This window comes from Oncorhynchus keta, chromosome 28, assembly GCF_023373465.1.
Source record: "Oncorhynchus keta strain PuntledgeMale-10-30-2019 chromosome 28, Oket_V2, whole genome shotgun sequence".
Lineage (NCBI taxonomy): Eukaryota > Metazoa > Chordata > Actinopteri > Salmoniformes > Salmonidae > Oncorhynchus > Oncorhynchus keta.
The window spans coordinates 40037763-40064216 of NC_068448.1; the positions used below are offsets into that span (position 1 = coordinate 40037763).

At 45.2% G+C, this 26454-nt stretch overlaps 1 protein-coding gene across 1 annotated transcript in view; it reads left to right on the plus strand.

The window, feature by feature from the left end:
* The window catches only part of prkar2aa (protein kinase, cAMP-dependent, regulatory, type II, alpha A), a 39747-nt gene extending 20272 nt beyond the window's left edge, over nt 1-19475 (plus strand). Inside the window, exons 2-10 of the mRNA XM_035741171.2 lie at nt 6010-6045; nt 6366-6502; nt 11550-11656; nt 12406-12559; nt 16021-16122; nt 16214-16288; nt 16401-16466; nt 17716-17854; nt 18501-19475. Coding sequence (XP_035597064.1) covers nt 6010-6045; nt 6366-6502; nt 11550-11656; nt 12406-12559; nt 16021-16122; nt 16214-16288; nt 16401-16466; nt 17716-17854; nt 18501-18625 — 941 coding nt within the window. The 3' untranslated portion in view covers nt 18626-19475. The remainder of the gene's footprint in view (nt 1-6009; nt 6046-6365; nt 6503-11549; nt 11657-12405; nt 12560-16020; nt 16123-16213; nt 16289-16400; nt 16467-17715; nt 17855-18500) is intronic.
* Nucleotides 19476-26454: the final 6979 nt, after the last annotated feature.

Below are 26454 nucleotides of genomic sequence, written 5' to 3' on the forward strand. Positions count from 1 at the left end.
TTTTTATACCATGGCTATATATGAACATATTTCAAATCCAATTTTATTTGTCCCATGCGCTGAATACAACCGGTGTAGACCTTACAGTGAAACGCTTACTTACTATCCCTTAACCAACAATGCAGTTTTAAGATAAAAAAAAATAAGTGTTAACGTATTTACTAAATAAACAATAAATGAAGAAAATGTAATAAAAAAAAGTACTAATAATTAAAGAGCAACAATAAAATAACAGTAACGGGGCTATATACAGGGGGTACGGGTACAGAGTCGATGTGCGGGGGGAACTGGTTAGTCGAGGTATTTGAGGTAATATGTAGGTAGAGGTAAAGTGACTGCATGGATAATAAATGAGTTGCAGCAGTGTAAAAATGGGGGAGGTCAATGCAAATAGTCCGGGTAGCCATTTGGTTAGCTGTTCAGGAGTCTTATTGCTTGGGGGGAAGAAGCCTTTTGGACCTAGACTTGGTGCTCCGGTATTGCTTGCCGTGTGGTAGCAGAGAGAACGGTCTATGACTAGGATGGCTGGAGTCTTTGGCTATTTTTAGGACCTTCCTCTGACACTGCCTGGCATAGAGGTCCTGGATGGCTGGAGGCTTGGCCCCAGTGATATACTGGGCCGTACGCACTACCCTCTGTAGTGCCTTGCGGTCGGAGGCCGAGCAGTTGCCATACCGGGCAGTGATGCTCTCAATGGTGCAGCTGTAAAACCTTTTGAGGATCTGAGGACCCATGCCAAATCTTTTCAGTCTCCTGAGGGGGAATAGGTTTTGTCGTGTCCTCTTCACGACTGTCTTGGTGTGTTTGGACCATGACAGTTTGTTGTTGATGTGGACACCAAGGAACTTGAAGCTCTCAACCTGCTCCACTACAGCCCTGTAAATGAGAATGGGGGCGTGCTCGGTCCTCCTTTTCCTGTAGTCCACGATCAGCTCCTTTGTATTGATCATGTTGAGGGAGAGGTTGTTATCCTGGCACCACATTGCCAGGTCTCTGACCTTCTGACTATAGGCTGTCTCATCGTTGTTGGTGTGTCGTCGGCAAACTTTTCTGCTAGAAATGTATTGATTTGCCAATAGAAATGTGACAACATTCACCGAAGTAGCTAGCAAGTTTACTTACAATAGCTGCCTTGGTAACCAAAAAGACTTGCTAGCGTCGCTAACCAAACCGTCATCCTAGCTTGCTATTATGAAAATCGAATTCGCCAATAATGTTTTCAATACGACTTTTGCTTTCAAAAGCAGCTCAGAAATGGAACATTTAAATTATACCGTGCGTTATAAGGTATTAATGCACACTATAGAATGAAGAGTTTAACAGTGCCATGATAAATCTTGTTAATGTAGTGGTTCCTGTAGTCATTATACACTTCTCCAGGCATTGTGAGATCTGATCATCTGAGCAGTGTGACAACCTTGACTACAATAGACTCTTTTACAGTCGTATACAGCTGTGGCAGTATCTGAGAGCGCGAGGGAGCTCCCAGCCAGTCTTGCCGCCTCTGTTCTCCCTACTGCTTTCATGGCTGGCTTCGCCCCATTGGCAAGGTCGGCCATGTTGGTTTGGAGACACGGATGCCCCTATCCTACCCTGTCCCCGCGGTGCTCTAACCACAACAGTATGCCAACAGAGCGTGTTCTGACTTAAACCCCCGTCCCCTCCTAGTCTCTTTCCCTACAGCCTCACAACAACATTTCCCTTCTTAATGTTCTTGTGTGTTCCTGATCAACCCATTGACACTGGTTGCTACTTCACAGTCCTGTCTTTATTAACAGTCGCTCTGTCTGCACATATAAGATAATGCTCTGTCGTGTTCATGTGGTGCCAAGAGATAAACACTCGTCCAGGCGTTGTGAGATCTTAGAATCTGGTAAGAACGCTGCCAGCGACCACTAACTGTACCCATGTTTGACCCCCCTCGTTTGCAATGTTCCACTCCAGCAACAAAGCCACGCCCTCTGAGCTTGTGGTTGCCGAGGAGACACGTGAGACGCACCGCTCCCTCCCCGGGCAACTCTTCATATGACCCCGTGCTTATCAGAAAGGCCTTGACTATAACACCGGGGAGGGGGGTGAGGGAAGAGTACGTGAAAGATAAACGGGGTGGCGGAAAGAGGAAGAAATGGACAAAGAGGGAGAGCGAGAGACTGACAAATAATGAGTGGGAGTGGGGATTGAGAGGTGAGAAAGCAACACTGAGGGAGGGTGAGGGAAGCCTACTCAACTAACAGCAGGACAGTCCGTACACAGCCAGTCTGGTCAATATTCGCACTATCCGTTATCACCATTTTGTTTATGCTCTGTACACAAGAGTGGGATGCAACAAACCACTCACACCGACGTTTCTTTGTGTGGAAGTGCTCTCTGACTGCTCCCCTTCTCCTCTGCTCTCTCACATGGGCAGGCTGAGTAGAGCAGAGCCACGTTGATCATCTTCAGCTCTCGCTGCAATTAGCAGGGCCGGCAGACAGTGATAGCGTGTAATAGAAATCAATTTGGACGTCAGCCAGCGCAGCATATGAATTGCTATCGTGATAGAGGGGGAAAATACCGGGTTAGATAGAGGGTTAATCTGGCATTTAGGAAGAGGTAGTTTCAGGAGGGAAAGGCGGGGGGGTTGTTATGGCAATGAGGTCTTCCTTGTGTTTTGTTGTCAAGGCAACTTCAGGCACTTGATATCCCCCATACGTGACGACAGGCGAGAGCACTTCACACACTCTCCTTACAAACCCCGCAGCACACGCAAATACACATGTCCTTGCACAATGGCACACTTAGTCTACACTCGTTCCCAGAAATGCACTTTAGTATAATGATTATGACACCCTGAAACGACCATTATGTTAATATAAATCAATACACATAATCAAACGATACAGATTGAAGACACATAAAGTAGCCTAGAACTAGCCTGCTGTTTCAGCTTTCACATGATGAATCACGTATTTAACTTTATGCCTGGCGAGCTGATGCCCTTTGTGCCTGATTCAGGCAAAGGCCACTCTGGCCGTGAATTTATTTAACTGAAGTGAAAACTTTTTTTACAATTTTTTTTTTTTTTTTTTTAAGTAGCTTAGTCATGCCTATATTTCCTCAAATCCAATTCTACTCAGTCAGTGCTCACGGTTTGGTAAGATGAGCTGGTCGTTGATGAGTTTTGCCTTTCGGATCACAATGAATGTGATTTTTTTTTGTTTTGTTTTTGTTTTAAATTGGCCTGCACTGTTGGCACTCATAGCATAACAATTTCACTGTACCCTGCATGTGACTAATAAACTAATCTAAACTACATGGACGAGGGGACCTGATCCTAGATCAGCACTCCTACTCTGAGACACTTGAAATGTACGGGCCCAGATGTGTCACTGACTGTCCTGAAGACGGACAGATCTAGGGCAACGGCAAGAATGAAGGTCCTACTCCAGTCTCCTTTTCACCTTATTTATCAACTGATTTACTTATTGGCAATTCCATGGTAGCAGAGTGACGCTGACTCTGATTTTTCACAACCAATGATTGTATAGTTAAACAAAACATACAACTCTATGCACAAGGACGACTTCAGAAATGTTCACTGAAAATGTTATAAAAACACATTTACTTGAAGAACCGTGCAGATGCAAGGTTTGCTAACAGAATGACCGCACAAACCGTAGTTCTGTTACCCAACTTTGCGTCTGCACTGTTCTTCAAGCAAGTGTGTGTTTTGTTAACTTTTCCGTAGAAATGGTTTAACTTTGCAAACCATACAATTACAAACATTGTTTTTTGTTTGACATGCATTTTAAAGTCTCAGCATCTCTCTGTTACCGTGGAAATGCCCTTAAGAAAAGGCACATTTTCAGTAGGTGTTCCAGGGCACATCTCAGTAGGTGTTCCAGGGCACATCTCAGTAGGTGTTCCAGGGCACATCTCAGTAGGTGTTCCAGGGCACATCTCAGTAGGTGTTCCAGGGCACATCTCAGTAGGTGTTCCAGGGCACATCTCAGTAGGTGTTCCAGGGCACATCTCAGTAGGTGTTCCAGGGCACATCTCAGTAGGTGTTCCAGGGCACATCTCAGTAGGTGTTCCAGGGCACATCTCAGTAGGTGTTCCAGGGCACATCTCAGTAGGTGTTCCAGGGCACATCTCAGTAGGTGTTCCAGGGCACATCTCAGTAGGTGTTCCAGGGCACATCTCAGTAGGTGTTCCAGGGCACATCTCAGTAGGTGTTCCAGGGCACATCTCAGTAGGTGTTCCAGGGCACATCTCAGTAGGTGTTCCAGGGCACATCTCAGTAGGTGTTCCAGGGCACATCTCAGTAGGTGTTCCAGGGCACATCTCAGTAGGTGTTCCAGGGCACATCTCAGTAGGTGTTCCAGGGCACATCTCAGTAGGTGTTCCAGGGCACATCTCAGTAGGTGTTCTAGGTATCCTCATAGGCACGGTAGGAAATGAACTAGGCACCGTGGCAGGTAGAAAGAAAGAAAAAAAAATCACTAAGGGATGAGAATGCTTTGTGATATTGCTAGTAAGAAGTAGTAATGTGGTTTCTTGCTCAATTTCATTTTTGTGACCTGAATATGTCAAAGGAAATCATTTAGGTACAATGGTAAAAACAGAAACAGTTCTACAAATGAACATCAAGAAACGATAAAGTCCCGACCCTTTTATGAGCACAATGGAAGTATTTGGGAGTTTTTTTTTTTATGAGGAATTAAATGTTTTAAGGGGTGGGCATTTGCCATGGTAACAGGGCATTCTGTGTCTGTCAGAGGATCATCACAGCAGGCAGTTGCAAAAAACACAAACTAATATTGGAAAAACAACCTAGCGTGTGAACAAAACTATGTAACTAGCCAAGAAACACGAGGACATAGTATTTTTGGGTCAATTCAACCAATGTGGGCTTTGGATAAAAATACATTTGAAATGTTCCCAAATGCTCTGTGACCACTCGCTGACGTCTTACCCAACAATGTCTCTACCCACATTTGGGTGGAGGGTGTTAACCCTGGGGGTTGGACCTTTTCCCTCTTTTGTTCTGTCTTGCTCCTCTATTGTTCACACAAGCCGTACAAATGTATAGTACCAATTTGCAGATAAAAAAATTGTAGGACGTAACATCGTACGAAGTGGGTGACGGGTCCACTTTTGGCTCGGGAGCACCACTTTCAAAACCACAGGCGGAAATGATCCAGGAGTTTAAGAGTGCAACTTTAAGTGTGTGTACTTTACTGTATTTATACATGGGACATTGCTTTTCACAAAAGAGCTGGAGGACGTCTCTAAGCTGTAGACCGTGGGCCCTAGGGGATAAACTCTGAAGTGTGTCCCAATGAGGAAGGGGAAGGTGAGGGGGTTGAAATGTGTGCCTCTACGTCGGGCCTGCGTTCACATGGCCCAGTTAATGGTTGCTGACAGCTTGGTAATAGAGTGTGAAGGGAGACAGAGGATGGGAACCCTGGGCTGTGGTATTGACACTGTCCTGTCATTCCCCCCCCCACACACCTCCTCACAGACCCCACAGTACACACACTCGCATCACAGGCCTCCAGCTATCTCGCTATAGGAGCGTTCCTCCATTCACTCATTAAACATTCATATTCACAACCGGAGTACACTGGATACATATTCATGATCAACACTGGCCTTCCAGGCAATCCATGCTCCGCTGTCTGTCCGACCCTACTGTCACAGCCCTAAGAGTCTGCGTCTAAGACACCCACGCAACAGGCTGTGCGTTGGGAATTTGGGAAATGTGTGGGTTTGGTGGTGTGCTTTCTTCTTTTGTGTGATTTTTATATTTTGTCTGGCTTTATAGCAGTGTAGAGTGTGAATACATAAATGTATGCCTGTCGGGTCTCCTTTCATGTGTTTGAGTTGTTTCTCTCTGCCGGGTTCGAGAGCGCTCTGCTAGCACTCATGTCAGAGGTCGGAACCACAGGCTCTACAGTTGCAGCGATGTGTGAACTGTGAACAGGAGAGAGTGTTCACTGCTAACTCTCCCTCTCTCTTTCCCTCCAGCCCCTCCCCCCAGCAGATACAACCGCAGAGTGTCAGGTGAGTTCTGGTTGACGTCACTACTCCCTAATGTAATCTTCAGCGGCGACGTTTTGCATGTTAAGTAGGTGTAGCTGGAGATCTTTGCTCTGGTGTAATCTTACCGGCCCTCTGAATGCCTCCTTGGTGTTGACACTAAGTTACTACTGGTTGTCTTGGTGTATCACACTATATGCTGATAACTTCTCAGGGTGTGTCACACTGGTATTAGTCCCTTGAAGTGTGCTTTACAATGTGTTCCCCCGTTGTGACTAGCACAGTGAGGAATGCCTTACTATGACTTTAGGTGTTGTGTTACAATCTAAGTGTTCCCCCACTAGTGTGCGCGGAGGCCTTCAACCCAGATGACGATGACGAGGTGGAGGAGCCGAGGGTGGTGCATCCCAAAACAGACGAGCAGCGCTGCCGGCTGCAGGACGCCTGCAAAGATATTCTACTGTTCAAGACCCTGGAACAGGTATGAAGACGAGGCAGACGCGCCGTAACCACAGTGACAGGAAACCCCTTCACTTTACTCCAGTCTACGATGAGCTACACAGTCTCATGCGCTTCTGTTCTAATAGGTTGTAGTTTCACCGTCAGCACATTCACAACCTAATAGAACACTCATTCAATTCTAAAGCGTTGAAATGAATCGTTCAGTCTTTTGGGATAAAGGGTTACTGCTTAGTTGGTTTATTTCCTGGTACACTCGGTAACACACAAGCTGCCAGACGGGCACAACTCACACCTTCTGTCAATAACCCCCGAGAAGTGGAATCAATTAGCATAATAAATCATCGGCATCAAAATCCGTCCGTTTTAGCTAGAGATGGTATCTTTTTGTTGTTGCACGATGTCGCACCTGCGGTGAAAGGTGGCAGAGCTAGAGCTGTGTTTGTCAGACCACGATGGTGTTCTCCGTTTTGCACTAGCCCCCCCCCCCCCAGAAGCGTCACTCTACGGAAAGGCGAGTCTCTCACAAACGCATACATGTCGGTTGTTTTGCTCTAGGACCCCTCGCAAGACTATTCAGAAGGTAGCTAGGTACTATTATTTTTTTTAGATGGTTTGGTGCCTAAAGTGGTTAAATACATCAAAAATATATATAGTTGACAGACATTTAAGAGAATATTACGTCAAATAACATATCTACCGTTGCTTTGATTGGACTGATCATGTCAACATCATACTTTCAAAGTCTTAGCTAGCTAGACAAGCAGTCATCATGAAGCATGTCGACAATCTACTGGCAAACCCTTTCCAATCCTTCTCGTATGAAGAGAAAATATAGATAAAACGTATCGGTGCTCATCGGCCATTGGTCATAAGCGCTACACAACAAGTCGGAAATCGCAAATTCAACAATGAGTGGTTTGGAAGGAGTCAGTGGGAAAATGCAAGTGTCGCAAAGCAATCACTATCTTGCTTCCCCTGCTTGCTATTCAGTGGAGAGGGAGTGTGGTCCAAGTCCGGGTTTCAGGATTTAAAACCTCTGTCTGAAAGGGCCTCTTTTTCCCCCAAACTTTAAAATGGTAAACATTCACACATGACACCATGGGCTGGAATTCATTGTCCACGCTGTCAATCCAGCAGGACTTCATCCAGAGAATGACCGACTTTGACTACGTTTGATGACAGTTTGCCCACAAGGCGGACCGCCGCGCCACCTTCCTGTTCAAGTGAGCACAACAAAGTCCAAAAATATGTCTGGTATGCTACTACATACAGTAAATGATGTAATATTCCAGGGATATATGAATACTGTAGCTAAGAAAGTAATACTTAAGTGTATGTTGTGTTGTAAGTTGTCAGTAGCCCATGTGTCTCACCCTTAGAATACACTGTTCTGACCTGGTGGTGCACATGTAGCCTACTGCCTGATTTAGAGAAATGTCATTGAATATTGTAAGAGTTTTCGTTGTCTGCTTATATGCCCCCATTATTGAACATCAAATATTATTTGTCACATGCACCATAATACAACAGTGAAATGCTTACTTACAAGCACTTAACCTTCAATACAGTTTTAAGAAAATACCACAAAAAAAGTAAGAGATAAGAATAACAAATAGTTCAAGAGCAGCAGTACATAACAATAGCGGGGATATATTCAGGGGGTACCGGTACAGAGTCAATGTGTCGACGTAATTGAGGTAATTTGTACATGTAGGTAGAGTTATTAAAGTGACTATGCATAAATAATAACAGAGAGTAGCAGCAGTTTAGAAGGGGTGGGGGGCAATGCAAATGGTCCAGGTTGCCATTTGATTAGCTGTTCAGGAGTATTATGGCTTGCGGGTAGAAGCTGTTTAGAAGCATCTTGGACCTATCTTGGACTTGGCGCTCCGGTACCACTTGCCGTGTAATGCAGTGACTTAGACCGCCCCGCCACTCGGGAAGCCCAAAACAAAAAGTTCAGTAATGGACCCATGTAATTCCAGTTGATATTGCGAGGGTTGTTTTTTTTATTATTATTTTTTTTAACCTTTATTTAACCAGGCAAGTCAGTTAAGAACACATTCTTATTTTCAATGACGGCCTGGGAACAGTGGGTTAACTGCCTGTTCAGGGGCAGAATGACAGATTTGTACCTTGTCAGCTCGGACTAGTAACCTTGTCAGCTCGGACTAGTAACCTTGTCAGCTCGGACTAGTAACCTTGTCAGCTCGGACTAGTAACCTTGTCAGCTCGGACTAGTAACCTTGTCAGCTCGGACTAGTAACCTTGTCAGCTCGGACTAGTAACCTTGTCAGCTCGGACTAGTAACCTTGTCAGCTCGGACTAGTAACCTTGTCAGCTCGGACTAGTAACCTTGTCAGCTCGGACTAGTAACCTTGTCAGCTCGGACTAGTAACCTTCCGGTTACTAGTCCAACGCTCTAACCACTAGGCTACCCTGCCACCCCATTGTTTGCGCAATGCGCTGTCTGTGCGTCGGTATATTGTCTATAAGTGGATCCTCGTGATTGTATTTTCCTTACTTTTTAGACCACAAAGGCCTATTAAAATACTTCAAATGTTAGGCTGTCTCTCGCTCTCAATTTTCAAATCAATTCAGTTGACTTTATTGACATGGCAAGTTAAATGACTTACATTGTCAAAGTATACATATAACAGACAATTGTGAGACCAACAGCAATAAGGAATCAGTAATAGTAGTGGAAATGTGATTAGCATTAACAGCAACTACAACAACAATATTAATGAGAATAACAATACATTAAAGCAATAGTAGTAGACCCGTCTCAACATGACTGAGAAGCCACATGACAGGATATGAGAAACAAAACAACCAAAATGGGAAATGTTACATTGCACTTTTCACTGGCTGTCCCTCAGGTTGTGGCAGGAGGACACACATTTTGGCTGCCAAAACTGCATATTTTAGGCTTTTCACCCGATAAATATATTTAAATAACATTTCTTCACATTTTTATACTTTAACATTCTTTGTACTGATTGATAGTTTTGGGAAATAAATATTCTCTTAGGTCTGAGTATTTATCACAGTGTAATAGAAAATGCAACTGTCTCTAAATCAAATCAAATGTATTTATTTATATAGCCCTTTGTACATCAGCTGATATCTCAAAGTACTGTACAGAAACCCAACCTAAAACCCCAAACAGCAAGCAATGTAGGTGTAGAATCACGGTGGCTAGTAAAAACTCCCTAGAAAGGCCAAAACCTAGGAAGAAACCTAGAGAGGAACCAGGCTCTGAGGGGTGGCCAGTCCTCTTCTGGCTGTGCCGGGTGGAGATTATAACAGAACATGGCCAAGATGTTCAAATGTTCATAAATGACCAGCATGGTCCAATAATAATAAGGCAGAACAGTTGAAACTGGAGCAGCAGCACGGCCAGGTGGACTGGGGACAGCAAGGAGTCATCATGTCAGGTAGTCCTGAGGCATGGTCCTAGGGCTCAGGTCCTCCGAGAGAGAGAAAAAAAGAGAGAATTTGAGAGCACACTTAAATTCACACAGGACACCGAAATAGGACAGGAGAAGTACTCCAGATATAACAAACTGACCCTAGCCCCCCGACACACAAACTACTGCAGCATAAATACTGGAGGCTGAGATACGAGGGGTCAGGAGACACTGTGGCCCCATTCGAGGACACCCCCGGACAGGGCCAAACAGGAAGGATATAACCCCACCCACTTTGCCAAAGCACAGCCCCCACACCACTAGAGGGATATCTTCAACCACCAACTTACCATCCTGAGACAAGGCAGAGTATTTTATTTTACCTTTATTTAACCAGGCAAGTCAGTTAAGAACATATTCTTATTTTCAATGACGGCCTGGGAACAGTATAGCCCACAAAGATCTCTACTGCTCCCCTGGAGCAGAGTGAGCACAGCCTGTCCTCTCTGGGCAGCCAGGTTTGCCTGTGATGACGGGTCCCTATAGCCAGATTGCTCACTGAGTCTCTACCTAGTCAGTGTTTTTCTCAGTGTTCTGTCTGTCACAGTGGTCAGACAGTCTGACACCATGTACTGTCTGTTTAGAGACGATTAGCATTGAAGTTTATTTCAATTTTTTTGTTGACTTTCTAATAGGTGATATCTTTATTTTTGCTTTGTGATGATTTGGTTGGGACATATTTTCTGAGTGTTTTCTCTCTTTATGTGTGGTGACTAAAAGAAGAGTCAAGTTAAGGCCTCAACATCTTGCGACATCTACCTGAATTTCTGTCGGTGTCCATTTTGAAACCTACCTTGTCGTAGCTCATTTGCTTGCACTTGCTTATACTTAGCTCTAAGTGCTAATGATATAAAAACAAACATTTTGAATTTACTGAACATAAATGTAATGGTTGTGTATGGTTCAAAAGTCGTGTCGGCATTCGTTTATTATTGAAGGAGAACACGGTTCTTATCAAGTTACACGAATCCACATGGAGTCAGTAGAAACCATTTTTATTTAAGCATGTCAGCCGTATCAGCTATGGTTTTTAGAAAGGCAGTAAATGAGGCTGAATGAGCTGTTTCGCTGCCAGATGAAGCCCGGCTGAGAAGGTGTAGCGGTGGTAAGGATTCACTCCACAGTGCTGAAAGGAAAGCTCTGCTGTCGGAACAGCTTTTATCTAGGCCCTAAGTTTTTGGGCACCGTTTGTCACCATTTACAGTGCAATTAATGTGGTGTGTTGTGTTGTCTAGTGGCTTTGCTGGCATGCCTTTTTTTGTTTTTTAAATTGGTTCAGTTTGCCCCACCAAGATTTTCATGCTCAAATTTTGTATATATTTTTTTATATATATTTGTTTGATACCTTAAGGGGGGGCCTACAACTCCAAATGAAATAGCTAAATGATCCTTGGTATGACAATCTTAAAATAATTCCATATGCTTAGTAGAACTCACAAATGCGAGTGAAATGCACTGTGGAACCCTGACCTCCCGCCAACGTGGCGAGTGAAATAGATTTTGGCATTGGCGGGTAGATGTCTATCTGGATTTGGCAGGTGGCGGGTGTTAATCACCCCCTCCTCTCCTGCCTGCCTGTCCTCTCCCTCACAGGAGCAGTTCTCGGAAGTCCTGGACGCCATGTTTGAACTGCGCGTACAGCCCCAGGAGCATGTCATCGACCAGGGAGACGACGGAGACAACTTCTACGTTATCGAGAGGTGTGTGTGTGTAGTTACTTAGGAATCTTAACAATCAAGGCATTCACTAGAAAGCAGCATTCATAACAAACACACCTCCACTCATCTTCCAACAAGCCCCGCTTGGGCATGATCCTCTAGTTGTTTTGTCTGCCGTGCGTCCTGGGCCTAGCCTCTATGTCTGTGTCCCAAATGGCACCGTTTTTCCTTTATATGGTGCACTTTCTTTTGACCAGAGCCCATATGGCCTTGGTCAAAAGAAGTGGGCTACATCGGTAATAGGCTGTGTCCCAAATGGCACCCTGTGAGTGGGCTTATTCTCGCCGCGCCTTAAGCTCCCTCCTCAGTCATGCTAGTACCTCAGCCTGGGAGGCTTAGGTCTAGATGCACGTCATAAGCATGTTAAACCAATTCCCCCCCTACGCTCTGCCTTGCAAAGCATCATGGGAAACCCATTGGTCACCTACATGGCCAGGTGACCATCATACTAATCCCCCCCCCCTAACAAAGTTAATGCTCCACCCGCAACCACAAAGTAAATTCCCAGAACTGAACTCGTAGTACTCTTGGTCCAAGCTACAGATGAGAGATTTAGATCAGTGATCAACTTTATTGTAGATGAAGAGTAGTCTGCATGGTTTCCAAATATCTCATGTTTGAGTTTTCTAATATTATTAGACCGTTCTTAATTTCTCTTTTGTCTCTCTCTCTACTCTCTAGCCCCTGTTTTTTCTCATTCATTTTCTTTCTCTCTTCCTCCTTTCTTTCAGAGGAATCTATGACATCGTGGTACTGATTGATGGCGTAGGGACGTGTGTGGGGCAGTATGACAACAAAGGCAGCTTCGGGGAGTTGGCACTGATGTACAACACCCCCCGCGCTGCCACTATTATTGCCACCCAGGAGGGGGCGCTCTGGGGCCTGGTGAGAGACACCCACACTGTCCTGACCCTTGACCTCAAGTTCACACTGCTGTGCTCTACCACAGCACCTCCCTGTGGACACCAGGGAGAATAACAGTGGCCATATATTAGAGATACATTATGTTTTGAGCAAAATAGTTGTTTTTATTTTTAGACACAATTACGAAATTCAAGTTGCCAGTTCAAGGAGTTGCCAGTTCAGCCTCTTTTAGTGGGGTGATTTCGGCCTACATCACCAGGCAGTAAATAAGTTAATAGACCAATAAGAAAGAGCTCCAAACCTCTCAGCCAATAACAGCTAGTTTCAGTTTTCCCCTCCCCACTCAGACAACTCCCAGACCAGTCCCAAACAGTCCAAGCAACATTCTTGCTTCTAAAATTGCCCTTTGCTAAGAAGCAATTTTAGTTTATTTTTTGACTATTTTAAATGAAAACAATCACAGTAAGGTACTTAATTGTTACCCAGAAATGATTTGCTATTGAAAAAAAAGAATGATCCTTTTTTAAAGACAGCTGCATTGGACTTTGAAGTGAATCAGGTCAAATCAAATGTTATTGGTCACATACACATAGTTAGCAGATGTTATTGGTCACATACACATAGTTAGCAGATGTTATTGGTCACATACACATAGTTAGCAGATGTTATTGGTCACATACACATAGTTAGCAGATGTTATTGGTCACATACACATAGTTAGCAGATGTTATTGGTCACATACACATGGTTAGCAGATGTTATTGATCACATACAAATCAAATCAAATGTTATTTGTCACATACATATGGTTAGCAGATGTTAATGCGAGTGTAGCGAAATGCTTGTGCTTCTAGTTCCGACAATGCAGTAATAACCAGCAAGTAATCGAACTAACAATTCCAAAACTACTGCCTTATAGACACAAGTGTAAGGGGAAAAATAATATGTACATAAAGATATATGAATGAGTGATGGTACAGAGCGGCATAGGCAAGATGCAATAGATGGTATCGAGTACAGTATATACATATGAGATGAGTATGTAAACAAAGTGGCATAGTTAAAGTGGCTAGTGATACATGTATTACATAAAGATGCAGTAGATTATATAGAGTACAGTATATACGTATACATATGAGATGAATAATGTAGGGTATGTAAACATTATATTAAGTAGCATTGTTTAAAGTTGCTAGTGATATATTTTACATTTCCCACCAATTCCCATTATTAAAGTGGCTGGAGTTGAGTCAGTGTGTTGGCAGCAGCCACTCAATGTTAGTGGTGGCTGTTTAACAGTCTGATGGCCTTGAGATAGAAGCTGTTTTTCAGTCTCTCGGTCCCAGCTTTGATGCACCTGTACTGACCTCGCCTTCTGGATGATAGCGGGGTGAACAGGCAGTGGCTCGGGTGGTTGCTGTCCTTGATGATCTTTATGGCCTTCCTGTGACATCGGATGGTGTAGGTGTCCTGGAGGGCAGGTAGTTTGCCCCCGGTGATGCGTTGTGCAGACCTCACTACCCTCTGGAGAGCCTTACGGTTGTGGGCGGAGCAGTTGCCATACCAGGCGGTGATACAGCCCGCCAGGATGCTCTCGATTGTGCATCTGTAGAAGTTTCAGTGCTTTTGGTGACAAGCCGAATTTCTTCAGCCTCCTGAGGTTGAAGAGGCGCTGCTGCGCCTTCTTCACGATGCTGTCTGTGTGGGTGGACCAATTCAGTTTGTCTGTGATGTGTATGCTGAGGAACTTAAAACTTGCTACCCTCTCCACTACTGTTACATCGATGTGGATAGGGGGGTGTTCCCTCTGCTGTTTCCTGAAGTCCACAATCATCTCCTTAGTTTTGTTGACGTTGAGTGTGAGGTTATTTTCCTGACACCACACTCCGAGGGCCCTCACCTCTTCCCTGTAGGCCATCTCGTCGTTGTTGGTAATCAAGCCTACCACTGTTGCGTCGTCCGCAAACTTGATGATTGAGTTGGAGGCGTGCGTGGCCACGCAGTCGTGGGTGAACAGGGAGTACAGGAGAGGGCTCAGAACGCACCCTTGTTGAGGATCAGCGGGGTGGAGATGTTGTTGCCTACCCTCACCTGGGGGCGGCCCGTCAGGAAGTCCAGTACCCAGTTGCACAGGGCGGGGTCGAGACCCAGGGTCTCGAGCTTGATGACTAGCTTGGAGGGTACTATGGTGTTAAACGCCGAGCTGTAGTCGATGAACAGCATTCTCACATAGGTATTCCTCTTGTCCAGATGGGTTAGGGCAGTGTGCAGTGTGGTTGAGATTGCATCGTCTGTGGACCTATTTGGGCGGTAAGCAAATTGGAGTGGGTCGAGGCCCTAGACTCTAGGGTGTCAGGTAGGGTAGAGGTGATATGGTCCTTGACTAGTCTCTCAAAGCACTTCATGATGACGGAAGTAAGTGCTACGGGGTGATAGTCGTTTAGCTCAGTTACCTTAGCTTTCTTGGGAACAGGAACAATGGTGGCCCTCTTGAAGCATGTGGGAACAGCAGACTGGGATAGGGATTGATTGAATATGTCCATTAACACACCAGCCAGCTGGTCTGCACATGCTCTGAGGGCGCGGCTAGGGATGCCGTCTGGGCCTGCAGCCTTGCGAGGGTTAACACGTTTAAATGTTTTACTCACCTCGGCTGCAGTGAAGGAGAGACCGCATGTTTTGGTTGCAGGCCGTGTCAGTGGCACTGTATTGTCCTCAAAGCGGGCAAAAAAGTTATTTAGTCTGCCTGGGAGCAAGACATCCTGGTCCGTGACGGGGCTGGTTTTCATTTTGTAATCCGTGATTGACTGTAGACATGGTTAGCAGATGCTATTGGTCACATACACATGGTTAGCAGATGTTAATGCGAGTGCAGCAATGTCTAACAAGTAATACCTAACAATTCCACAACATACCTTTTCCACACAAGCCTAAGTAAAGGAATGGAGTAAGAATATATAAATATATGGATGAGCAATGTCAGAACAGCATAGGCTAACATGCAATACATAGTATAGAATGCAGTATATACATATGCGAGAAATGTAAACATTTTTAAAGTGGCATTATTAAAGTGACTAGTGTTCCATTTTTATTAAAGTGGCCAATGATTTGAGGTGTTTGAAAAGTGAAACATTAGGTGCTAGGGAGGCTGGAGTGAGTCTTTAATGTGTCGTCGATACGTCTTCGATATTGTGCTTTTGAGATTCTTTGAGCTTTAAGACTCTTTTGTGTAAATGAATAGCGCTATAACAGTTGAACGAATGATTTATTGTTTATATTATTAGATGATTGTAAATGTTATAGAAGATTAGTAGATGGATATTATAGGAAATGATGGCAGATCTATCCATAACTTTCCCCCACGAGAAATGTGTAACATAAGAAGGAAATGGCCGGTCTGTGTTTAGCCTATGTTGGTGTGATTGAGTGTTATCCTGCCTGTCTGTGACCGTGACCGATGCTGTCTGTGACACTACCAGGACCGGGCCACGTTCCGTAGGCTCATTGTGAAGAACAATGCCAAGAAGAGAAGGCTGTACGAGCAATTTGTGGAGTCTGTGCCTCTACTGAAGTCTCTGGAGGTGAGGAGGGGAAGATGGACAGTGATACATTGTAGCACTTGCCTTTGCTTTTCCTTATCAAACCTCTCTCCCGCTCTTTTACCTCTCTTAGTTATCCGAGAGGATGAAAATTGTGGATGTATTAGGAATGAAGACGTTTTCCGATGGAGAACGCATCATCATGCAGGTAGGACAGTTCTCCGTTGTTAACGTACTGGAGGTTGTCTTGGCACTACTGTAATGACGACCGGGAGGAGTTGTAAATGTGACCGTCCCTGTTGGTTTGTGTTGCGGTGTAGGGGGACAGGGCAGATTGTTTCTACATCGTAGAGACCGGAGAAGTGAAGATTATGATGAAGAGCAAAGTAAGTCTACTTCCTCCTTTTCTCATCCCCTCGTTAATGTCTGTGCCTCATCACCAGATAATGTTAAAAAAAAAAAAGAGAAGAAAAAAAAGGCTTTGTTTTATGTTCAAGTCACCCTGTTTTTTTTCTTTTCTCTCTCCTTTTTTCTCATATGTACTACATAACACACCTGCACCCAAAGACAAAGATGGTATGACTGATCATTTGAATTGTAATATTAATATGAAGAATAATACGAGTTGAGCACAGTGATCCTTTTGAAAAAAAATCAAACAATTGTGATTTGAATCTGAATATTTGTCATTCATAATCAACAAAATGTTTTTAATTTATATTTTAGCTAGCTAAGCAGCTATGGTTCCTAACGTTAACTAGCGCTAGTTGGCTGTACCGGCGCCAAAACTCCTTCTCATCCAAATAACTTCTCCATCTGATACCTTTTTAGTAAATGGTGAGCCAACCATTTTGTTTCCAGCACTTTTATATAAGACAGAGCGGTGCAAGACAGCACATTTCCAGATCCTGTCAACCTTCTGCTATGAGTTTTTTAAAATTTATTTTAAAATTATAATTTTTTCATATGAACATTTGAATTTTCGTAACACATTGTTTGTGTGCTGCTTTGTCTGCATGTCCATTATTGTGTATTACTTGGTGTTGTATGTATTAGCTGCAGCAGTCAAATTTCCCCTTTCGTGATCAGTAATGTAATCTTTCTCAATAGTGAGTTTTCTCATGGCTCTGTCCAGACTTGGGTTCAAATACTATTTAGGGTATTTCAATTACTTTCAAAATGTCTTAGAAAGGAAGTCTTTTGATTTTCTACAAGTAGCTGAATATTGGAATGTATTACAAAGTACACTTGGAAAATATTGGCGTGTATTTGAAAATACAACATATATTAAATACACCATGCATTTAAACTGTTAAGCTATCTATAGGAAGTTATTTGTCTCCGATTTGGCCACATTATTTGAAAATACTCAAATACACAGAAAATAAGTATTTAAATTAAAAATGCCCATATATTTGAACCCAGGTCTGACTCTGTCCCTCTGCAGCAGACATGTCCTATACACAACACGTTTGGGCTTCCTTGGTGCTCATGCTCCATGCTAAAACATAATTTTGTGAATATTTGAATCGGCAACCAATGATTTTGAATCCGCTACATATTATTCAAATAAGAGTAAACAAATCAAATCATATTTTCTGCCCCCCCCAAAAAAAAAAAACCTCTCTCCCCCAGACAAAGGCGAACCAGGAGGATAATGTGGAGGTTGAGATCACCCGCTGTAGCAGGGGTCAGTACTTTGGGGAGCTGGCCCTGGTCACCAACAAGCCCCGCGCTGCATCAGTGTATGCTGTGGGAGAGGTCAAGTGCTTGGGTAAGGCCCCGCCATACGTTTACAGATATGTGTGTGCACGCATGCGTGTGTGTTTGTGTTTATTTTGACACAGACACACACATGAGTGGGTGTCCATCTGCGTAAACAGAGAGATTTTCTGTCTTGTGTCTCCCTGAATCTCTTAATGGTAGATTACTGGCTTGTAAGTGTTGTAGATGAATATCTCCCCCCTAAACGCATAGCTACACAGCTGTTTCCCTTAGACGTACTCGTGATAATGTTCAGCTCTTATGAATTCAAAAGTGTTTGCACATCTCACAATTCTCCAGGCGTATGGTTAGGGTACCAACATTGTCATATGAATTAAATAACAATATCTGCTCACTTTAGCGTGCTCCACTATAGTTTTACTGCAATGTTTTGACTGGAAGGTCTGGAGTGTTTACGCTAAGCATGGCAAAGAACCTTCGCAAATAAACTATACAGGAGGGTACGCTACAACAGGGTGATATTCATTAGTGCGCACCGTAGTGAAGCGTTTTGCAACGGAACATGAAAACAAGTTCAGGAAGTCCCTCCCCGTTTCGGCCTGTTTGCTTCCGTTTGGTTGTTAGATTGACACCTGGGTCATATTCACGATCTGTTGTGCAGCTGTGTGAGTGATGCCGTCTCCTGTGTTTTTCAGTAATAGACATTCAGGCGTTTGAGCGTCTACTGGGTTCCTGTAAGGAGATCATGAAGAGGAACATCACCCACTACGAGGAGCAGCTGGTAGCTCTGTTTGGCTCCAGCATGGACCTGAGAGACTGACCACCCTTCTCCGTGCCTTACACAAGCAAATTTACATGAATGAAAAGATACCTACACATTCAGACGCACCACTTACATAGTATAAGTACACCCTGACACACAGATTTTCTAGCTCAACCCTCCTTTATAAGCTCACTAATAGGTGTACACACACTTTCTACTCACCCCGAAATATCACACGCCCTCTTACGGTTGCTTGAACCTGCTTCAGCCTCTTTGTTTGAATTGAAAAAGCAATGTCCCTGCTGATACAACCCTGCCACCGCCACAGCACAGCAAGGACATACTACACGCATGCACTCAGACATGAAGGCTTGTCCTTTCTCTCTCTCACACACACACACACACACACACCAAACCTCAGCCAAGGACCCATGCGCACACACAGGCACCACCCACACTTTCAAATACAGACACCTGGTGAAAAAGAAAATGCATCTAAAAAGAGAGCAAATAAAAAAAAAGTAAAAAAATGCAAAGGTTTAAAGAGAAGTTTTAGAATCATTTTATGAAGATAAACCGAAGCTTTGATAAAATATGATTTAAATAAAAAAGTGTTTATTTGGGGTTGTCCTTTCTGAAAGCTCTCCTGCTGTTGTTGATTGATTCAGTTAGTGCCGGTGATTACCACAGAGGACCCTACGTTTCAGGGCTATTGTTATTATCATTAATCCACACATGTTGTATTGATTAATGTATTATTATATATTCATTATTTTGTTTTACTTTGACCAATTCAGATATAAAGCACCATCTCAGACAATGTCAAACAAAAATATAGTGCTTATTTCTCCTTGATCATTCTGAATGAGTTGTCCTGGATAAGAATAAAGCAGACATTTTTATTATATTGCTGTGTCAGTGTGTTGGTTGTATTGGGTGAAAATATACATTTATTTCATGTTATGGTTTCCTGATTATAGAAGAGCCATTGTTTGATATGGGAAGGGGGGTCACCCCTATTTAATCATCCAATGACTGAGTTTATATGGTTTATTTCCTGTCGTTTTCTAAAATATGCTATGACCCATTTTTATACCTTTATTTAACTAGGCAAATCAATTAACAAATTATTATGTACAATAACGGCCTATCCCAGACGACGCTGAGCCAGTTGTGCGCCGCACAATGGGACTTCCAATCGCAGCCTAGATTCCAACCAGGGACTGCAGTACCAGGGACGTGCCTTAGACCGCTGCACCACTCGCGAGCCCACATGGAAACGAGAGACAGAGTGCATGACGTGGTTAAATCCTGATCGCAGACCAGTGAATGTGACTGAACCATAGACAGATTAGTTTGATCACCGATCCAGGAACGGTGCATCCCACTTTCAGCGGGAGAAGCGTGAAACCCCGAAAATGTAGGTATTAGTTGTGGCATTAGGCTATAAAAGCATACATTTTTTTCACAATTGCTTTGCACTTTAACCGAATACAAACATTGGCAGTTAGGTCTTGGATATTTGGAAATATGTTGAAAGAAAGGTTCCTGGATGAGTGCTTGAGGTCGAGGCATCCTTTAGAATAGTCTGTTTCAGTTCACTTTAAGAAACAGACTACCGAACCAGCACGATTTATGTTGCCTTTGATGGAGTTCACAGAGATGGCCTCCAAATTATTTATTGCATTCTGTACTGTAAACGCAATGCATTTAGGACAAAAACGGTTACATTGTGTCAAGCGCTGTCACTATGTTTTATTTTTTATCTGCCCTTATTTGGTGGTGTGAGTGAAGGGTGGCAGTTTGTACCTAGTGTGTATTGTAGCGCCTATCCTGTAATGGGTAACTGGGTAGATTGAGCCAGAATGCTTATTGGCTGACAGCCGTGGTATAATTAAGCAATAACAATAATTTTTGTCTTTAAAATTTGGTGTTGGGAAATAAAACATACAACTGGGTGAAGTAATGAGAAACATGGTCCTTCCTCTAGGGCCTGTGCCTCCTCCTCCCCCCACCTAGTGTTCCCTGTCTTCCTCCTCTTTCTAGTCTTCCTACTCCTTCAGCTCATCCTCCCTTTATACCTCCACCTCCTCCTCCCTCTATTCCTCCTTATCAGTATCCGGCCCAGCTGGTGGTGCGGACCCTTGAGGAGACACCCTACCAAGAAGTCTGAAGGAGTTCCTATCTTCAAGGACATCTGAGTTTGAGGGCCTGGCTGACCACAGGCCATTCACCCATGTCACATGTCACTTGCTGTTGAAATAAAGAACTGTGTATTTAAGTGTCTTGTTACATGTTTTCTATGAGTCACCTTTTAAGATTGCTAAATTGCTAGTGATCAGCTGCCACCCTCCTGGTCAACCAATACCCCACTGCCACCCATGCCACTCCTGTACTGTCCTATGCATTGCACTGGCATTCGCCCACACACTCCACTTACTCAACAAGGTAAAATATAACATTACTGTCAAGACTTCCGCTGAAGTCTGCGGTCGGCCTCGCCGGTCTAACACCTGTTTTCCATTTCACAAATATTTTGTTCCTGTATTTAAACCCTTTGTTTCCCCCATGGTGTTATGCAGGATTATTACATGATCAGTCAGGTTAATGTTGATGGCTGTATTTTTGACGGGTGCGTTATCCTGTGCGTTATCTTTACCGTTTTGGTCAAGTGTAATTGTGTGCCTTGTTGAGTAAAGTACGTTGCTCACTCATTCTGCTCTCCTGCGCCTGACTTCATGCACCAGCTACACTCACCTTCTGACAGAATCTCGCACCACAGACATGGAGTCAGTAGGAGCAGACAACCCCGGATTTGTGGTCGAAGAGGAGTTCCTCCAGCGCCTCCAACAGTACCATCATGGACACCTCTACTCACCCCTCCTTCACCCGGTCCCAGTGGGATTCGGCTCGCGCTCCCGAGGGAATATGATGGGACGGCTGCCGGGTTCCTACTCCAGCTGGAGCTTAACCTGGCGGCTGGAGTGAGGGAGACGCGGCCTTGGTACGTCTATTCCATCCGAGGCAGGGGACGAGGAGCGCGCAGGATTTTGCCTTGGACTTCCAGACCCTGGCCACCAGTGCGGGATGCAACGACAGAGCCCTGATCAATCACTACAGGTGCAGTCTGCGCGAGGACGTCCGTTGGGAGTTGGCCTGCCGAGACACCACCCTCACATTGGACCAGCTGGTGGACCTGTCCATCCGGCTGGACAACCTGCTGATTGCCCGCGGACGTCCGGATCAGTACCTGTCAGTTCCTGTGGATATGCCCTTCCCTGGCTTACCTTGGTTGGCAATTTCGTGGCAACAGAGGGCGCTCAAGGGGTGGTCACGAGAGTGCTCAGGGAGGTGTGTGGGGATTTCCATCGGCGCGACTACGGTGGAAAGTCCAGACCAGGTCTCCACCGTGCGCATCCCCTCAGAATATGTAGATTTGTCTCTCGCCTTCTGTAAGAAGAGGGCGACTAAATTACCACCTCATCGACAGGAGGATTGTGCGATAAATCTCCTGGTAGACGCAGCACTTCCCAGGAGTCACGTGTATCCTCTGTCACAAGAGGAGACGGTGGCTATGGAAACATATGTCTCCGAATCCCTGGGGCAGAGATACATTCGGCCCTCCACTTCACCTGTGTCCTCGAGTTTCTTTTTTGTGAAGAAGAAGGATGGAGGTCTGCGCCCGTGTATTGACTATCGAGGGATCAATCAGATCACTGTGAGGTACAGCTACCCACTGCCTCTCATAGCCAGTGTGATTGAGTCAATGTACGGGGCGCGCTTCTTCACAAAATTGGATCTCAGGAGCGCTTACAACCTGGTGCGTATCCGGGAGAGGGACAAGTGGAAGACTGCATTTAGTACCACCTCAGGGCACTATAAGTACCTCGTCATGCCGTACGGGTTGATGAATGCTCCATCAGTCTTCCAGGCCTTTCTTTACGAGATTTTCCGGGACCTGCACGGGCAGGGTGTAGTAGTGTATATCGACAACATTCTGATATACTCCACTACACGTGCCGAGCATGTGTCCCTGGTGCGCAGGGTGCTTGGTCGACTGTTGGAGCATGACCTGTACGTCAAGACTGAGAAATATTTGTTCTTCCAACAGTCCGTCTCCTTCTTAGGGTGACGCATTTCCACGTCGGGTGGAGATGGAGAGTAACCGCATTTCATCCGTGCGTAATTGGCCCACTCCCACCACGGTAAAGGAAGTGCAGCAGTTTCTAGGGTTTGCCAACTACTACCGGAGGTTTATCTGGGGTTTTGGTCAGGTAGCAGCTCTCATTACCTCACTGCTGAAGGGGGGACTGGTGCGGCTGCAGTGGTCAGCGAAGGCGGACAGGGATTTTGGTAAGCTGAAGGCTCTGTTTACCTCGTCTCCCGTGCTGGCTCATCCTGATCCCTCTTTGGCGTTCATAGTGGAGGTGGATGCAGTCTGAGGCTGGGATAGGAGCAGTGCTCTCTCAGGGTTCGGGCACGCCACCAAAGCTTCGTCCCTGTGCTTTCTTTTCGAAGAAGCTCAGCCCGGCGGAGCGAAACTATGATGTGATGGAACACAGTAATTGGGTAGCTGTTGGCTGTTGTCAAGGCTCTGAAGGAGTGGAGGCATTGGCTTGAGGGGGCTAAACACCTTTTTCTCATCTGGACTGACCACCGAAATCTGGAGTTTATCTGGACGGTGAGGAGACTAAACCCTTGCCAGGCAAGGTGGGCTATGAACTATGATCTATCCTACAGACCAGGTTCCCGCACCGTCCCGGATGTATGACACAGAGGAGCGGTCCATGGATCACACTCCCATACTTCCGGCCTCTTGCCTGGTGGCACCGGTGGTGTGGGAGCTGGATGCAGACATCGAGCGGGCGTTATGCACAGAGCCCATTCCCCCCAGTGTCCAGCTGGGCGCCGGTACGTTCAGTCTGCTGTCTGCGACCGTTTGAACTATTGGGCCCACATGTCACCCTCCTCTGGTCATCCTGGCATCGGTCGGACGGTGCGTTGCCTTAGTGGGATGTACTGGTTGGTCCACCTTGGCCAAGGATGTGAGGGTTTATGTTTCCTCCTGCTCAGTGTGCACCCAGTGCAAGGCTCCCAGGCACCTGCCCAAAGGGAATTACAACCCTTACCCGTTCCGCAACGGCCGTGGTCGCACCTGTCGGTGGACTTCCTCCCTCACAGGGCAACACTACGATCCTGGTCGTTGTGGATCGTTTTTCTAAGTCCTGCCATCTCCTCCCTTTGCCCGGTTTCCCTACGGCCCTACGGACTGCGGAGGCCCTGTTCACACACGTCTTCCGGCACTACGGGGTGCCTAAGGACATAGTTTTTGATCAGGGTCCCCAGTTCACGTCCAGGGTCTGGTATGGGTATGGTCCGGAGGAAAGATGCTGGGTGCCGGTGGAGGACGTGTTGGACCCTTCTATGCCACCGTCTCCATCCGGATCACTCTACACCTCGTCCTCCGGGTCATCCTCGAGGCCGGCTTCAGGGGGGGGTACTGTCACTGTGCCTCTCCTTGTTCGGGCGGCGCTCGGTGTCGCCGGTCTACTAGCCATCGCCGATCCACTTTTCTTTTTCCTTTGGTTTTGTCTTTGTTTTCACACACCTGTTTTCCATTCCACAAATATTTATTACATGTTCCGTTAGGTTTATTTTGATGGCTGTTTTTTTGACGGGTGCACCCGTGCGTTATCTTTACCGTCTTGTTTTGGTCAATTGTAATTTTTTACCTTGTGCTTTGTTGAGTAAAGTACGTTGCTCACTCATTCTGCTCTCCTGCGCCTGACTTCATGCACCAGCTACACTCACCTTCTGACAATTACTGAGTTATAATCACTTCTGAAAAACCCACTACCACTGATGCTCTTATGTTATGAATATCATACCGTCTTTGATATAATATCTGGCAGAATGTACTATTCTCATGGATGATATGAACCTAAGTTTTAGGTAAAGTAATCAAGTTGGTCTCCCATTAATCTGGGCATGTTGACAGTGCCCAGATGGGCACACCTGGCAGGAGATGCCAGTACACACCAGGAAAGATGTGTGTGTGTGTCAGTGGAGGCTGCTGAGGGGTGAACGGCTCATAAAAATGGCCAGAACTGAGCAAATGAATTGTCATCAAACACCTGGAAACCATGGAAATCATGTATTTGATACCATTCCACTGATTCCACTCCAGTCATTACCACGAGCCCGTCAAGGTCCCTAATCAAGGTGCCACCAACCTCCTGTGGTGTGTGTGTGTGTGTGTGTGTGTGTGGTGTGTGTGTGTGCGTGTGCGTGCAGATGGACCTGGAGCACACACTGGGAGAGAGGGCAGCGCTGGCGAAAGCAGGAGCAGTGCTGTGGGGGGAGCGGAGGTACGCTAAGTCAAAGATCAGATCCTAAAGACCTCAGTCTGTGCACGCACTATAATGTACATTTATTGTACGCATACATACCTCTACAGCCATTATTACTATGACGGTGTATGCAGTTCAGTTTCTATTAGATTATCTTTTTGTATTTGTAAATGAACCTTTCTCTCCCTCTCGTCAGTGTGTGATACTGAGGGACTACATTCATTCTGAACTGGGAGAGTACATCAGCACCCTGAAGAGAGGGGTGCAGCGAAGAGCGATACCATGGCAACGATTGTTGTGCCAGACAGGACCCATACTCTGACCACATGATCCTCCTTTCTGGCCCCTTCTCCAACTTCCTCTCTGACCCGTGTCATGACCTTTGTCGCCTTCTCGCTAACTTCCTGTGCCAGTGCTATCAGGACTGGGCAGGTGAGGAGTGTCAGGAAAGGATAGCCTCGATCACTCATACTTAGGTGAGGAGTGTCAGGAAAGGATAGCCTCTATCACCAATATATAATATAATAATACCTCTTGTTTATTTAGTTGTTGTACAATGGCCTCATTGCAATTCCACCAAGTGTATCAAATTGAGAACAGTGGCAGTTGCCATGCTAAGGCACTTCCTCGGCGTACTCATTAAACACAATTCAATTCCACTCGTGACATGTTGAAGTTGTGATAGTCAGACAGAATTTCCCAAATCGGCACAGTGTTTCAGTAACAAAATGGGTGTGGCATTTCAAAATACATTTCCTGTCAAATGCATAAATGCAAAAGAATACCACTTCTAAAAGTTAGATCAAATCGAACCTGAACCATGTCTGTATCCCAGTGCAGTTGTGTGAGTACATTCATTGTCAGTTCAGGAGTGTGGTTCCTATAGATGCTATAAAGTGTTCAGAACCCTGCATTCATACTGTATGAGTCTCTTCTTTGTGTTATATGTCTACCAAATCAAACGTATAAATATCCAGTATAAGGAAACAATCTCTGTGGGTTTTATAACACCTGGGTTCTGCTCATATGGGAGTAGGGGCTAGGAGTTGTTTATGGATGGGCCCAATTTCCAATACCATGTGCAGGGAAGGGATTTGACTTGATGTTGGTGTAACAGTCTCATTGTCCATGGGGCCTGTAGGACAGGTCCCTCAGGGGCCAGAGGGTGAAGGGTGTTCCTTTCAGTGACCTTTCCTTTTTTAGTGACCTCTGACCTCTGCTCCTCAGAGTCCTCCTGTGATGGCTGAGAGGTTATGGCACAGCGCCTGCAGCTCCTGGATGAGTTGAGAGATCTCTAGGGTTGCAGCCTGTCTCTCCCTCACTGCCTTAGTTAGGGACCGGAGAGTGCTGCCCTGCTGCACTGGAGGGGGGGAACGCAGAAACAGTCATACAAAGGGACACCAAGGCAAAACGTGCAGGCACCGTTGGATTGAGAAAGAGCAAATGAATAGCTTTACCTAAGAAATAGAAGATAAGAAGTAGCATCAATAGCATCAGTGCTATCACGGTGTATCGAAACGAGGTGGGCGTCAACAG